Source organism: Sinocyclocheilus rhinocerous, unplaced genomic scaffold (genome assembly GCF_001515625.1).
Source record: "Sinocyclocheilus rhinocerous isolate Xijiao unplaced genomic scaffold, SAMN03320098_v1.1 scaffold615, whole genome shotgun sequence".
NCBI lineage: Eukaryota > Metazoa > Chordata > Actinopteri > Cypriniformes > Cyprinidae > Sinocyclocheilus > Sinocyclocheilus rhinocerous.
The window spans coordinates 266,799-283,002 of record NW_015631049.1 but is presented as its reverse complement, the minus strand read 5'-3'; the positions used below and the strand labels follow the sequence as shown (position 1 = coordinate 283,002).

Here is a 16,204-nt window from a genome sequence, read left to right as displayed (position 1 = left end):
TTTTTACAAGTATCCTGATCTTTTGCCCTGGTCAAAACAAACAAACCGTAAACAGTAAAAGTTGCATTTCCGTATACAAGGGATCCTGGAAAAGGAGGCTAACGCACATATTTACCGTCTAAATTCAGCCAGGGGCACTTTAAACAACTCTGTTTAACTTGTTACATTTTCATAGGTTGATAAAAATTATTAATTTTTTTTTTTGTAATTAGACGCTGCAGCTCATAGAAGTAAATCTCGTTTACTAGTATATATACAAATATATATATATATACAGTCTTTTTCTTTATAGCATGACAAAGTCACAGACACCCTATTTTATGTGTACTAATCATTTTACAATCAAAGAGTGATGTAAGGGGGCAGAGATGATAAAAAGCAGCATATTTGTACACATACTGGGGTGTTTGATCGTACTTCCTCTTAGTTCTGGGAAGATTAACCTTGCACTTTAAATTTGTATCATGATAACCTAATAAATACGATCAATGAGGTTATACATAGTACATTTGATCTCCTTCTGGACGGAGCTGTATTCACACACACATACACACACACACTGCCACATTAAATTCACATATTGTGATCGAGACTCTTTATCGGGTGTAATTCGGACTGAATCACACTCACCACAGTACTGTGAAGCATCTCGCATGATTAAAACCATTACTACAAGCAGCAGGTGGAAGACTTGTGCGGCCTCGGGTGAGAGAATGGTATTCCATACCAAACATTTTCCCATGATGCACTGTGCGTGTTCGTGTGTATGGATGCCGATCAGGAGGAACACTGTCCCTCCTACCGCACCAGATTTCTCTCTGAAAGACTTCTCTGTCACTTTCTCTCTCTCGCACTCGCTTGGAAGTGCAGAGCAGCTAAAACAAGCGGCATCGGTTACTACGTACAGTATATTGCTTCGAGAAAACGTTTCTAAAATATTAAGAGGGCTATAGTCATCCTCAATAATTTAAAGTGCCTTTTCTGTGAGAGTCAAGCAGGGCGGCTGAACTGGCCTTCTGATGCTGGGATAAGTTCATATACTGTTCTTTTCATATTCTTTCACAGATGTTCTCTTCAACACATTGGCACACGCACACAGACACACATCGACACATTCAAGGGACAATTACGTCTGTCCTGAAATCAGGCTGTCAGGACAAACAGAGCAACAGAGACAGAGAAACGCAAGTCCTGTCTTATCTCTGGAAAGATTTTGTGATGGATGAGTAAATAAAGGTGTAGAAGGATGAGTCATTTGCTTTTTCCCGAAGTGCTGGAACCCCTGGAACCCCTGGAACCCCGGTCTCCTCGTTCGCCCCTCTCTCTCTCCCCTCGTTCTCCCCTCTCTCCTCTTCCACCTCTATCTCCATTCTCCTTCTCGGATGTGTCCCTCTTTTCTGAGCTTTTGTCCGATGCTTCTATTTTATCTGATCGGTCTGAACGCTCAGACTTCTCTGACCTCTCTGATCTCTCCGCCCCCTCGGATGGCTCCGCCCCTTCAGAGCGCTCCTTGCGCTCTGATTTGTCAGGGTCGGTGGAGGAGTTTGTGGCTTTCTCCCACTTGGCAATTTCCTCGATCTCCTTCAGGCTAGCATTGATGCTGTTGACCCAACCTTTCAGATCCTCCTGTGAGACAGAACACACACACACACACACTTGTAATATGGACGCAATAGGCAGAATCTTTACCAAACAATTTAACAACATTTTTTTTTCTTTTTTTCACTCAGGTGGGGCTTTGTCTGACATACCTCATCCTTAGCCAGGAAGATGTAGTCCCCTTCAGCAGTGGTCCTAAAAAACATTATAAACACATACATATATAAATAAAAAGTGTTAAAAGGGAAGGATCATACAGAAATAAGTGTTTTTGGCTTTGGCAAACAGTACACTGCAGAGAAAGAAGTCTCTTATGCTCACCAATGCTCATCAATTTAATTAGAAATACAGTAAAACAGTAATATTGTGAAATATTATTACATTTTTAAAAATTCCATTTTACTTTATTTTAAAATATAATTTATTCCTGTGATGGAAAAGCTGAATTTTCAGCAGCCATTACTCCAGTCTTCAGTGTCACATGATCCTTCAGAAATCATTCTGAAATGCTGATTTAGTGCTCAAGAAAGTTTTCTTATTATTAATGTTGAAAACAATTGTGCTGCTTAATATTTTTGTGGAAACGGTGATGCATTTTTTTCAAGATTCTTTGATGAATAGAAAGTTTAAAAAGGCAGTTATCTGAAATGTGAAAATACAAAGTAACATAATTCTACAAAGATTTCGGTCACGTTTGATCAATTTAATGCATCCTTGCTGAAGTGAGGCATTCATTTATTTATTTTTTAAAAGAAAAGGAAAAAGGCAATCCTTCATTATGTCCCACCCCATATCATATTGTTTCAAAAGGAAATAAATCAACAAAAACTGCAAAAAGCACAGGATTTTAATGGAACCTATACTTAAAATGCACTTCCTGCATGGTTGTCATTGTTTTTTGTAGCTTCGCAGGCAGTACGGTAGTCATTAAAGATCACAGTTAATTTTACCTGAGAATGAACACATTCTTCTTCTTTTTATATCCGTTGGTAGTGTCAAATTCGCAAATGGCCAAGTTAAGAAGTGGCTCATCATTGTAGGGTGTGGTTTTGTGGCGTGCGTCCTTATAGAAACCAATCTCCCCTTGTTTGAGCACACAGAACAGATTTACCCACGACTTGCTGCAGGAGGTGTAGAAAGTTAGGAATAACTTTGTGAGTTACTAGGCATCACCAAGGCATTTATTATTTCTATTAGCAGACAAATACACAAAGAACAGCATTTCTAATACACTATTGGGCCAAGACCACCACTGACAAATCCCCTCCAATATTAAAAATAGTGGTTGATCAGAATGTAGGTTTTAAATGACAGATTCATTAGTTCCCACAATCTTGAATATTCTTATTATATTTGAATGATGAACCTCAGTATGCCGTATACAACCCCAACTCTATACTGGATGTAGTATAAATTCAGTATGTAATGGTCCAGATCACTCTAAATACATCAAATTCAGTTAGCACTCACTCAATAGTTATTCACCATGCTATTTTCCATGATGTACATCAATTACCAGAATGTAATCTCTAACTTGTAAAATGGCAGGGTAAGTCATGCAGCAACAATGTAATATACAACTTATGTAATTTATGCTGTGCATAATGTGTTTGTATACTATCTAGCAATGCATGCTATTCTGAACACAGTATTATTTGTGGATAGCATTAGCATAATTAGCTATTAGCTTGGTAATAGGATTGCTAGTGTATTAGCAGTAGCAACGAAAAGCATTTAGACTATTCATAATAAGATTATAGTGATCAGTGGAAAAAATCATGAAAAAAAGTCAATAGAGATCATGTCAGGACATTGCAATCAGTTACTAGCAGCTAGTAAGAAGCACACCTGTTTGGGCTTCTCTCTTTCCCCTCCTCTTCATGTTTCCTGTACAGGAAGCCCTCATGATGGACGGTGTGGGTAGGAGGGTGAGGTGTGGATGGGACGCTCTGAGCCGGTGCAGAACGGGACCGCCGTGGCTCCTCGGGTTCTTTTGGACGAGGTCTTCGTCGTGGTTTGGGGCGGTCTCGAGCTCGAGGGCGATCCAGACGGCTCACTGGTGCAGAGAGGCTGCTGGGTGGTCTGTATGCCTCTCCCTTCGCCTGAAAAATATTCTTTGTGAATGTATGATGCAGAATTGTTTTATTATAAGAAAACAAAAAACTGAACTATATAAAAAAAAAACTAAATGGGTGTATATGGAAATTAGGTGTGTTGTGCCTCACATTCTCACATTCTCAAGTGCTGTATCTTCCATCTGTAATTAAAAATATATGAATACTGTACCACACCTCCATTTATATCTGCATACAGCAAAGTCAAAGTCTGCATAAGATCAATCTTACCTGAACAATAAAACATAAAGAGATACTTAAGAGTCTGAGCTGCTGACTAAAATGTTTAGGGGGCAGTCCCAAGTTTCAGAGGATGCAAGGTGACCCAGAAAGTGGAGAATTACTGAGATCACAATTCTGCTCTATCACTATTGTGCTCTTGAGCAAGACACCGAACCAAGATACTCCAGAGGCACTGTACCTGCAGTAAGACTACTCTTATTTCTCTTTGGATGGCACAAATGGTAGAAAAATCCTCAACCTTTAAATCAGCCGTGTGTGTGGACTGATTTTCTGGAAAAAGAGAATCACCTGAACATACACTACTGCTTAAAAGTTTGGGGTCATTACGATTCTTTTTTCTTTTGAAAAGTAATAACTTTATTTAAAAAAAGAAACAGTTAAGATCTTACATTGGTACAAAAAATATATATTTCAAATAAATGCTGTTCTTTTGAACTTTCTTGAGCACTAAATCAGCATATTACAAGGATTTCTGAAGGATTATGTGACACTGAAGACTAATGGCTACTGAAAATATATTTAAATAGAAAAATGTTTTCTTTTTTTTAAATTGTAATAATATTTCACAATGTTACAGTTTTTACTGTATTTTTATCAAATAGCCTTAGTGAGCATAAGAGTTCAATTCTACCGACCCCAAACCTTTGAACAGTGGAGTATTTCTAATTGTGATGATGATGCATTAAAATAGTGAGGGGGAATATGATGCATGATGTGAATTAAATCTATGACAAATATTAAATTCCAGTACAGACACGCCACATACATGGCAAGCTTCTCTCTCCTGCACTTGCTCAACAATCTCAGCCATAGTGGAACGCTTCTCCCTAAAAAACAAAAAGATGAGAAAGCCAACTAAGTTAGATACTCATATACAGATAAGAACACACACACACACACTTGTTGTTTTATCATGGCAGGGACTTTGACTTCAGTTTTTATATTGAGCTATTTATATTTTCTACACTCAAAACTTTGCTTTATTATTATTTTTATACTATTATTAATGTTTAATTAGGTTTTGCTTTTATATTTTCAGTTTTAATTTAATTTGCCTTTTAATTTTTTATATGTCTATTTAGCTTTATTTTTATTTCAGTTTTAATTTTAGTAATTTTAGCACTTCACCTTTTTTATTTCAGTTAGTTGCCACGGCAACTATTCTAATTTTGGTTTAGATTTTTAATCTTAAATTTTTATTTTATTTTAATTATTTCAATGAATGAAAATTATATTTTATCGTTTTAAATTAACAACCGCAAAACGTGGGGATCTTTAACACTTACCCGAACCCTAAATGTAACCCTAAATGCAAACATTTTGGGTTTTTAGAATAAAAATTTCCTTTACCAAATTTATGAGTTATTTTTTACCTCTAAGGCATCTCAGAAAGGATGTTTTGTTCCCAAAATATAGCTAAGCAAACACATATACAGAAGCACTCACCCGGATGGTCTCTTGTCAGACGGCTCTTTCCCAGATTCTGCATCGCTGGAGTCATGTTTCTGAACTCTCTGCCTACCGCTGCCCTCCTGCTCACTGGACGACTGTCTCTCCATTCTTCGACGGTAGCGTTCCTGCCTAACAATCAGCGGGAGCTCGTTAAGTCGTGCCTGGATCTCCTGCTCGCTGGAGGTCTGTCGGCCAAGCCGGTACTCTCTCTCTCGCCTCAAGTGATCCATCTGCGGGTCAGATCGGCTCCCGCGGGGGTCTCTCTGTAAACGGCTGTGGATCATCTCCAGGGAGGGGTCCAGGCCCATAGGAGGAGCTGGCATGTTTGCTCCTCCACCAGCGAGCTGGGCTCGGTGCGCCTCCAGTAAAGGTGGAACAGCTTTGTGAATGTGGTTGATTTTGGGCTGAAGGCAGTCAGCTTTCAGGTGCTGCCAAGCATATCCCATTTTGGGCTCAACCCCTACCCCCACAGCACCTAAATGGTTCAGGTTGTGGTAGCTGGAGTTGTCCTCTCCTAAAACACCCTGTTGGTTTAGTCCAGTGTAGCTGGAGCTGTTCACACCCAAGACACCAACTTGTTGGTTTAACCCTTGATAGCTGGAATTATCCAACCCTGAAACACCCTGTTGTTTTAGCCCATGGTACGAAAGACCCTCTGCCACAACCCCTGATGGCTGGTTTAGCCCATGGTAGGAGGAGCCATTCATGACAGGCGTGTAGGGGTTCAGGGTGGACCCGAGCCGTTGAGTGAGTGTGTTCACCACTGTGTGTTCTGTGGCGTACATGAGGTCCGGCCCGGGCTTGGACTCCAGTAGTGAGTCCTGAAGTGGGTTACGGAAGAGAGAGGAGGACGAAGACGAAGAAGAGGAGCTGGGCACAAGACAAGAGAGAGGGAACATCTGCCTGCTGAGGAGAGAGGAGGTAGAAGGTGGCTTGTTCAGTTCCTCCTTCATCTTCTCTGCCTGCAGATGGAGGAGAGAGAGAAAGTTACACAAAGATCTTTTAGTTCTCAGATTTCTGTTATTTATATGCAGGGCCAGTGCCACGTCAACCAGACTGTCCTGCCCCCTCAGTCAAAATGAATGTGAAAAGGGATTTTAATGGTGAAACAGAAAATAAATTACAATTGCCAGGTGCATTTGTTTTGTAGCATTAAGTCATATGATGTTGCTAAAAAGAGCTAGTCGTGTCCATTTTTGGAAGACCAAACAAAGTAGTTTCGCTTTCACAACGAAACACACAGCGTCACACACGGCGACCTAGAGTGAGCTGCAGCCGGCGGGCTAGAGTGAGCTGCAGCCGGCGGATTCGACGAAGGAGCAGCCGGCGGGCTTGCGGCAACCACATGTGACGACCCCGGGCTGGACTCCGCTTCGTCCACGGTGAAAGCCGATCTGGCGATCCACAGCACGTTGATGTATTTGTTGTATAATTTGATGTATAAGTTGATGTATTTCCTCAGCGACCAGTCAAAGAGAAAGGAAAAATTGAAAGCGCATCATATGACCCCTTTAATATTAGGTTACTGCTTAGCAAATTTTTTCACAATATCACATTTTGATTGGCACATATATCTCATTAATCTATGTTACATTGAAATTCCCGAGCCATGAAGAATGCAGATTTACTGAGTATGTTAATGGTATGATTACAATTGTTTTATCACGTTCAGTGAACTATTTAGTTTATTTTACTATATTGTTATTGATAGTCACCATTTGCAGTTCTGGCTGTTCTCACTTACCATTATGGTCAATAAGTGTGTTACATTACTGAAATGGTCCCAGGGAACGTGTGTTTTATAGTAAAGTAGACACAATTATTTATATTTGGTAGTAGTAGTATCATGGTAACTTGTCTGTATTCATGGTAAAACTGCTGAAATTGTGTATCTAAGACATTTATATCTGGTGTCTAAAACATGTTTATATAACAGATATCAAGTCAAATATTTGAATATGTTGGCCTTGGCGATTTTTATTTTTAATATTAATAATATTTAATATTATTCAATGCTTTGCTACTGTGAGTTGTTCAGTAGCTTTTAGTTTCATAGTTGTAGTAACAACAGGTTTGTTTATAACTGACAAATACATGAATGGGCCACTTCATATAGCTGGGGATATTCTGCGTTATGTCATCACCCCCCTTTCGTTACTTCTGACCCTCTTCAGTGTTGTGCTGGTGCTGACTCTGTTTATACATAAATCTTTGATTCCATAATGACCTGTCGTAATGAGTTGAAATGATCCTTCCATGTGGACGCGGCCTTCCGGAACGCTTCATGTCGGCGAATCAGCTCCTCCACCTCATCTGTCCCACCCCCTTCCTCACGAGTATTTGGAGTGATTGGTTCCTTGATTGTGAGCCAGGACTGCTCCACCGATCCCAGCTGGGTAGACTGCAGCCTCTGCTGGGCTGAAGGGCACAAATAAAGCTTTTAGATAACTCTGAGGAAGGATCAGATTGGCAGACTTTTAACATGACATTACAACAATGTCATCACTGACCTTGCTGAAGCTTCTCCCAGTGCTGTTCCCATCGCTCATTCAGTTCTTTCTGCTTTGCCATGATATACTCCAGCTTTTCCTTTACCTGGTTCAGAGGGTATGTAATCATTTATGAGCAGAACACTGACGGCAAATGATCCATGTTCAATGCAAAACACAAAAGTGCATGCAATGCAAAAGTGCGGAACGGAAGAGAAACAAAATTTAAATCCTTATACCTCTACACTACTGTTCAAAAGTCTGGGGTCAGTATTTATTGATTTTGGAAAGAAATTAATACTTTTATTTAATAAGGACACATATTGAACGTAAAGACATTTACAATGTTACACTACATTTCTATTTCAAATAAATTCTGTTCTTTAGAACTTTCTGTTCATCAAAGAATCCTGAAAAAAAGACGTGATTTCCACAAAAACATCTAAATATCTTTTTTTTTAAATAATATAAATAATATAATTTTTTTGAATAATATTCCACAATATAAAATTCTTTTGTATATTTGATCAAACCCTTGGTGAGCATGACAGGCTTCTTTTTAAAAAAATCTTACAAACCCCAAACCTTTGACTGGTATTGTGTGTCAAATGTTTTAATAAAAATCAGCCTCTGTAACATTAACATTAAGCTCACATAAACCCATAATCCATATAAAGGCAAAAGACATGAGCCTGGTCATTTGTGTTTTTGGAAAATGCCTTTATTAAGATTTGATGCAGTTTGCATTATAAATGTTGACAAATCCAGGTTTGAGTTAATTTTACCAGGTTAACTTTAGCTCCATGTATATGTTTGCACATTTAAAGGTGTGCACATAGAGGGTTCAGCGTTTGAGTATGTGTGTACCTCTTCAGCTGCAGGGTTGCGTGCAGCGAGCAGCATCTTTCCCATCTCCACGCAATGCACAAAGTTCTTGCTCTTGTTATCTATCTTACTCTTCAGATTCTGATGTTGGGACATCATGCCCTCCAGCACAGAGAGGTCCCTGACACGTACACAAGGACCCGCCCGACACCAAAACCCACGCCCAGACACAAACAAGAAACACGCACACACATTACCCTGATGCACATTGTCTACTGTAATTGGTTTAAATCCAATTGTATATTCAGGATAGTTCAGATGGTTCTATAATTGATCTGGTACCTGGCATCGTCAGTTGAGCCAATCTGTCCCATTATTCCATCCATCCACATGCTCAATTCCCGCACCACAGCGAAGAACTGGATCTTATCGGTTACTGTGGTAACCTGTACACGGCTGCCCTCACATGCAACAAGGAGCTCTTTCCAGGCCTGCATCACTTCCTGCTCACGGGAAAAAATGGCATCTGCCTTCTCCCCGGCATAAATCGCACGCAGCTGAGCTGCGTTTTCTTGTAGTTGGCGCACCTGAAGTAAAGGTAAAAGCAATGGTAAAATTCCTTGTCTCTATTTACTGACACTTGGGGGTATCTAAAAATATTGTCACATACAAGGTTATTTGTTATATACCAAATGCTTTTTTATTAATACGTTTAATAAAACTATTAAAACTACTTCAAATTAGCCTATTTAAATTTAATTTAATTAACAGCTACTTGTTTATCTCTTAACTCATTCTGGTTGGTATTTTATAGAAGCTTGTTTCAGCCATGGGACAGAAAAATAAAAAAGGTAATTGCGACTTTTTATCTCACAAATCTTCCTCTTGCAATTCTAATACACTCAGAATTGTAAGATATAAACTAAGAATTGTGAGATATAAACTCACAATTGAAGAAGAAAAGTGTGAATTGTCAGAATCAGAATCAGAAAGAGCTTTATTGCCAGGTATGTTTACACATACAAGGAATTTGTTTTGGTGACAGAAGCTTCCACAGCGCAAACAGAATGACAGTGACAAGACACTGATAATAAAAAGAATAAAAATAGGATAAGTAAATAGGAAATAACAATATTCAAAAAATATTTTTAAAAATACACAATATACAAAGTAGACAGATGGTTTAGATATATTTACAATAGATTTGTGTGTACAGGTGTGTTATGTACAAATGCAAGGAAATGTAAAAAGAGATATGTGTGTTAAATAAATAAATAAATAAATAAATGTATAAGTAGTGTTGTCTATTACATGTTTATTGCCAAGTTAACTCTTCATGAGATGGATTGCCTGAGGGAATTCTTATGCCTGGCCGTCTTGGTGCTCAGTGCTCTGTAGCGCCGACCAGACAGCAACAGTTCAAAGAGGAAGTGGGCTGGGTATAAGGGTCCAAAATGATTTTGCCAGCTCTTTTACTCACTCTGGATGAGTACAGTTCTTGGAGAGTAGGGTAGGTTGTACTAGTGATTCGCTCAGCAGTCCGGACTATCCGCAGCAATCTTCTAAGGTCTGATTTGATAGCTGAGCTGAACCAGACAGTTATAGAAGTGCAGAGGACGGATTCAGTGACTGCAGAGTAGAACTGTATCAGCAGCTCCTGTGGCAGGTTGAACTTCCTCAGCTGGCAAAGGAAGTACAGCCTCTGCTGGGCCTTCTTGACAATGGAGTCTATGTGGAACTTCCACTTCAGGTACTGAGAGATGGTGGTGCCCAGGACTTGAATGACTCCACTGTTGTTACAGTGCTGTCCATGATGGTGAGTGGGGGGAGTGCAGGAGGGTTCCTCCTAAAGTCCACTATCATCTCCACTGTTTTGAGTGTGTTCAGCTCCAGGTTATTATAACCGCACCAGACAGCCAACTCTTTAACCTCCTTTCTGTAAGCAGACTCATCTCAGTCCTGGATGAGGCCGATAAGTGTGGTGTCATCTGCAAACTTCAGGAGCTTGACAGAGGGGTCTTTAGAGGTGCAGTCGTTGGTGTACAAGGAGAAGAGCAGTGGGGAGAGAACACATCCCTGGGGCCAGCCAGTGCTGATGGTGTGGGTGCTGGATGAGAATTTTCCCAGCCTTATTGGATGCTGCCTGTCTGTCAGGAAGCTGGTGATCCAATGGCAGATGGAGGTGGGTACAGAGAGCTGAGTTAATTTGGACAGGAGGAGGTTTAGGATGATAGTGTTTAAGGTCGAGCTGAAGTCCAAAAACAGGATCCTCACATAAGTCCCTGGTCTGTCCAGATGTTGTAAGATAAAATGCAGTCCCATGTTGACTGCATCAGCTACAGACCTGTTTGCTCGGTAAGCAAACTGCAGGGGGTCCAGCAAGGGTCCAGTGATGTCCTTCAGGTGGGCCAGCACCAGTCTTTCAAATGACTTCATGACCACAGACGTTAAAGCCACAGGTCTGTAGTCATTTAGTCCTGTAATTTTGGGTTTCTTTGGGATGGGGATGATGGTGGAGCGTTTTAAGCAGGAAGAGACTTCGCACAGCTCCAGTGATCTGTTGAAGATCTGTGTGAAGATGGGGGCCAGCCGGTCAGCACAGGTTTTTAGACAGACTGGTGTAACACAGTCTGGGCCAGGTGCTGTTTTTCTCTTCTGTTTCCGGAAGACCTGACACACATCCCTTTCATAGACCTGAAGTGCAGGAAGGGGGAGAGGGGGGTTGCTGGAGGTGTTAATAGATCCATGGAGAGAAGGTCAGAATGGGTGTGGGGTGTGAGACAGGGTTTTTCAAACCTGCAATAAAACTCATTCAAATCGTTGACCAGTTGTTGATTCTCCACAGTGCTGGGGGATGGTGTCTTGTAGTTGGTGATGTCTTTCAGTCCTTTCCACACTGATGCATAAACTGACAATTGCGAGAAAAGGAGTCAGAATTGCAAGATAAAAAGTAATGATTATGTTTTTTTATTATTTTATCCCGTGGCAGAAAAAAAAAAAAAAACAGAAATGCAACATTTCAGAAGAATTCAGAAAAAAAGTTCAAATTGCCAGACATAAACTCAGAATTTAGAGGGGGGAAAAAAGACTTGCGAGATGTAAACTTAGAATTCTGAAGAAAAAAATTCATAATTGCGAGATGTAAACTTGCAATTACAAGAAAAAAGTCTGAATTGTGAGATAAAAAGTAAGCAATTTACCTTTTTTATTTTTTTATTCCATGGCAGAAACAAGCTTCCATAGTATTCGGCACTGTGTGATGGTTGTAACTGTGTTTCTGAGTGTTATTGTGATCCTGAACTGAAATGGGAACCACCCCTTGCTGGGTCAGGAGGATGAACCAGCCTAAGCACTTATTTATCGTGGCTGCTCCACCTGGGCAGAACAGGTGTTGTTGTGTTTTTTGTTTTTTTGTGTGTGTGCGTGTGTGTGTGTTAGTGTCAGTCTTACCTGTGATACCAGCAGCTGCAGGGAGTGCTCAAAAGAGTGCAGGAGTCTCTGCAGTGTGCCAGGGTTGGCTGAGCTCACCTGACATGACCTCACCTCTGGTAGTTGTCTCATCTTTCCCTCGATCTGGACCAGCACCTACAAAACACAAACACAGCCACATTGATGATTCCTCATATTGCAATCAACTGTGAATGTGTTAAAATACATGTTTTATGGCTGTATGTGTGTTTGTATACCTCCTGACAGTCGGTGAAGAACTTGTGTAGCTGGTACGAGGCTGCAAGCATCTGCGATCTGGTCTCCATGAGCTCTAGAAGATCCGCCCAGGACTCATTCAGCCCATCTTTCCATTCTGCAATGGTGGCAGCATCAGAGTGACTGCAGTCAATCATCTCATTCACCATCTTATTGACTGAATCCATCTGCTTCTGGCCGACTGCACGTGTCTCAGTCGAGAATTGAGTAAAGCTGCTCTGCAGAGCCTAGGAAAATTAAACAGCACAAAAACAACATGTCAGATGAGTTCACAGAAGCATTTAGTAAAACAGAAGGTTCAACATGGCAAAACAATAGCACGGGACTTGGTTTTATCCATTTGACGCATTAAATGTGGTATCGACAGTTTAGAAGACTTTAGAAATTATGCATGTCAATGTAATGAAAAGGGTGATTAATAAAGTACACAGGGTACTGCATTGATGTCGGTATACTGCATCCTGAGTTAGACACACTTTACAGTGTGTGTGTGTGTGAGTGTGAGACGGTGATACCGTGACGTGCTCCAGGTCCTGGCCGAGTTCAGTGGAGCTGGCGACAGCCTCCCTCTCAGAGATCCATTTCTCCAGTGCCTCCACCTCTCGCTTCAGCTGATACAACCAGTATTGCTGCTCCAGCTTTGTTTTCCTCTGTTCCACCAGGTCTTTTAGAGATACATATAGCCGGTCTATATGAGCCTGCTGTTTGGTAATTTGCTCACTGAGGGAAAGAAAGGAGCAAGAGAAAGAAAGAGACAGACAGCAGATAAACTAATTCTGGTTACACTCCGTTACATCAAATACCCAAATTTTGGGGTCAGATTTTTTAAAGATGTCACTTATGCCCACTAAGGGTGCATTTATTTGATCAAAAACACAGTAAAAACAGTGGCATTGTGAAATGTTACCACAATTTAAAATAACTATTTTCTATTTTAAAATGTAATTAATTCCTGTGGAAAGCTGAATTTTCAGAAGCCAATACTCCTGTCCTCTGTGTCACATGATTCTTCAGAAATCATTTAGGGTTTTTTGCGGAGTGCCTGATTTGGATGCAGTGTTAGTCACACATCTTTATTTACCTGTCTGGATGTCCCAGCTCAAGCATGCGACGACACTGCTGGGACAGTGAGCTCACTGTCTCTGCATAATTCTCCACTGTTTGCTCTAAGGCCAACTGCTCTTTTAGTAACCTAAGAGTGCTGGCCTCGTCCTACAGACAAAGAGGAGAGAGAGTGAAAGAATAAATCTTGGTTTACAAAGTGAAAGGCAAGCAGACCACATCTTATTGACCACAGTTTACAACCCTACTATAATCTCTATTAAGAAGACTTTTAATAAACACACGTAAAGACGTCAGTGTATTAACATACTGTAATACATTAACCCAACATTCCTGAGTATTGTTGTATAAATAAATGGTGTCATTTAAGTTATAGATGGATTGAGTTTTTGGTACAGTACATACATTTCCTTTCTCCTCATTGAGGACCTGAAGTTTCTGTCCACTGAGCCAAGATTCCGCCTTCGCTGCCTGGGTGTAGTACTGTTGGGCGTGGTTCACGGCATCTAGCATCACTGTGCGACGTTCCATCTCTACCTGAAGCACCTCCCACAGCTGCCTCACATGCCACGCCCCCTCCCGCACAAGCTCCACCTCTGGGGTCCGCAGGGCAGCAACGGCCTCCGCCCTTTCCAGCACCTCCTCGACCCGCCCCCTCTGAGCCTGTATCTCCATCTGCAGCGCCTGCATGTCCAATCATACACACAAGTGAGCTGTCAGTCAAAGCTCTCTGGTCAATCAAAATACATCACTGGAATCAGAAGCCATGAGAACCAGGCTATCAAACACAGGGCAGCTAAATTAAATATCCTCAGGCTTAAACCTCAGTTGTATCCAGAAATCTACAATAAGACTAATGGAATATCAAACAACGACAGGTAATTAATAATGAATTAATAGTTGGCTTTTTACACTTTCTTAAAGGGGATGTCGGATGACCATTTTCCACAAGTTGGTATGATTCTTTAGGGTCTTCATGAAATGTCTGTAACATCCTTTGGTTAAAATTCCTCAGTGGTCGTGTAAAACAACACCCTTTTTATCTTGTCATTAACAGCTCTATTGGTGCACGTCTCTTTAAATGCTAATGAGTAGTGAATGGATTATTATCATTGTATCATTAGTTGTGTCCACACACTGCTAAGACACATTATATGCAAACACCATGTAAAAGTGAATTTTGCATCCAATGTCCCCTTTAAAACAGTATAAAAACTAAAACCAACTATACATCAAAACAAAAACTATATAGACATATTAAAAAAAATGACAAAAACACAAAAGTACTAAAACTTAAACTAAAATTAAAATAGAAAACATAAAATATAAACATTCAGGTTTACACCAAGAATGATTAAAAAACAGGCTGAATGAATTGAATGACAGACTCCAAAAGGCATTTGTATCATATTTGGCTCTTGACCTATAATAAAGCACTGAGATACATCAATTCCCAGACCTCTCATTTGCTCTGCTCCCTCTGTCTTTTATAGTCTTATAGTTGACAGATGTTGGCAGGAAATATCCTCTTACATCATTTTATGAATGTACAAATAACATACAAGAACATACAATGTAGAAGTTACATCAGATGAGTTATATTATATCTTTGATGCATCTGGAGTCCCAAAACAATACAAAACCTTCATCGTCTCAGTGCAAAGTCATGTGATCAATGCTAACCTTTCAAATTGATTAGATGGACACTTTCTCCCAAAAAATGTGGGTAGGTGGACATATGAAAACCTGACTAAGGTGATAGAAATTTTGTGTGCATGCTATGCCATTCATAATGACTTTAGCATTAAAACTAAAGCTGTTAATTTAACACATTAATTTAATGTGACTAACTGTAAAAAGGAAGCATATCCCACTGATTTTTTTTTATTCTTTACCACAGAAACACCACTGCCTGCCTGAGAATGTACTAGAATCCTATATCAGAGTTTAGAAAAGGATACAATAGTTTTTCTATCAACAGGTTTGTGACTCTCACCTTATGGTTCATGATTAAATGTTGGGCACTCTGCAGATTGGTCCCATATTCTGTAGATGAGGCCAAAAGTAACCGATCCTGAATCCATACCTAAAGAAGCCAAAATTCAGAAACAGAGGGCTTTAGGTAAAGTACATAAATGAGTGTGATATTTTCTGAAAAACACTGTGGTGCTTGCACATGCAAAAATCACAGACTGAAATTGTGTGTTTCAGAGTGGCACTTAATTCTTTTACACATGAGCAGCTCATGATCCTGTGTTCTCAGTGGCTCAGAGTGGCTCAGTTCACAGTATTTGCTTCTCCATACAAACTCATCTCTTAATTTAACTCATCTCAGGATGTGCTGTGAGTTCAGGTCACTTATAAAGTGCATTTACGCCAACTATCTTCCCAAACTAGTAAAGAAAAGTGCTTACAAACTGGCTGCTGTCAACAAAAGAGCTTAACAAAATAGCTCCCTGTGGTTTCCAACAGAATAAAAGCTTGATAGTTTCAAGATTAAAAATGAAGAAATTAAAAAAGCCATAAATATGAGTATTGTACTTTTACAGTTGTACTTTAAAGGGGTGGTTCATTGCGATTTCACTTTTTTAACGTTAGTTAGTGTGTAATGTTGCTGTTTGAGCATAAACAACATCTGCAAAGTTACGAAGCTGAAAGTTCAATGCAAACGGAGATATCGTCTTTTAAAATTCTGGCAGTTTAATGCCTACAAAA

The 16,204-nt window shown here is 40.0% G+C and overlaps 1 protein-coding gene across 3 annotated transcripts in view; it reads right to left on the bottom strand.

Moving 5' to 3' along the window:
- sptbn4a (spectrin, beta, non-erythrocytic 4a) overlaps nucleotides 1-16,204 on the bottom strand; it is a 31,574-nt gene continuing 15,370 nt past the window's right edge. For 2 of the 3 annotated variants that reach the window (XM_016553812.1, XM_016553811.1), the window contains exons 5-20: nucleotides 15,486-15,575; nucleotides 13,895-14,173; nucleotides 13,509-13,639; nucleotides 12,943-13,147; nucleotides 12,409-12,654; nucleotides 12,173-12,307; nucleotides 9,065-9,309; nucleotides 8,765-8,903; nucleotides 7,919-8,003; nucleotides 7,636-7,826; nucleotides 5,403-6,370; nucleotides 4,723-4,783; nucleotides 3,448-3,701; nucleotides 2,550-2,720; nucleotides 1,752-1,794; nucleotides 1-1,626 (exon numbers count right to left, since the gene is read on the bottom strand). In XM_016553812.1, the coding sequence (XP_016409298.1) occupies nucleotides 1,252-1,626; nucleotides 1,752-1,794; nucleotides 2,550-2,720; nucleotides 3,448-3,701; nucleotides 4,723-4,783; nucleotides 5,403-6,370; nucleotides 7,636-7,826; nucleotides 7,919-8,003; nucleotides 8,765-8,903; nucleotides 9,065-9,309; nucleotides 12,173-12,307; nucleotides 12,409-12,654; nucleotides 12,943-13,147; nucleotides 13,509-13,639; nucleotides 13,895-14,173; nucleotides 15,486-15,575 (3,618 nt within the window). In that variant the 3' untranslated portion in view covers nucleotides 1-1,251. Of the gene's footprint in view, nucleotides 1,627-1,751; nucleotides 1,795-2,549; nucleotides 2,721-3,447; nucleotides 3,702-4,722; nucleotides 4,784-5,402; nucleotides 6,371-7,635; nucleotides 7,827-7,918; nucleotides 8,004-8,764; nucleotides 8,947-9,064; nucleotides 9,310-12,172; nucleotides 12,308-12,408; nucleotides 12,655-12,942; nucleotides 13,148-13,508; nucleotides 13,640-13,894; nucleotides 14,174-15,485; nucleotides 15,576-16,204 lie in introns of all 3 variants that reach the window. The other variant, XM_016553813.1, reaches the window with a different exon arrangement.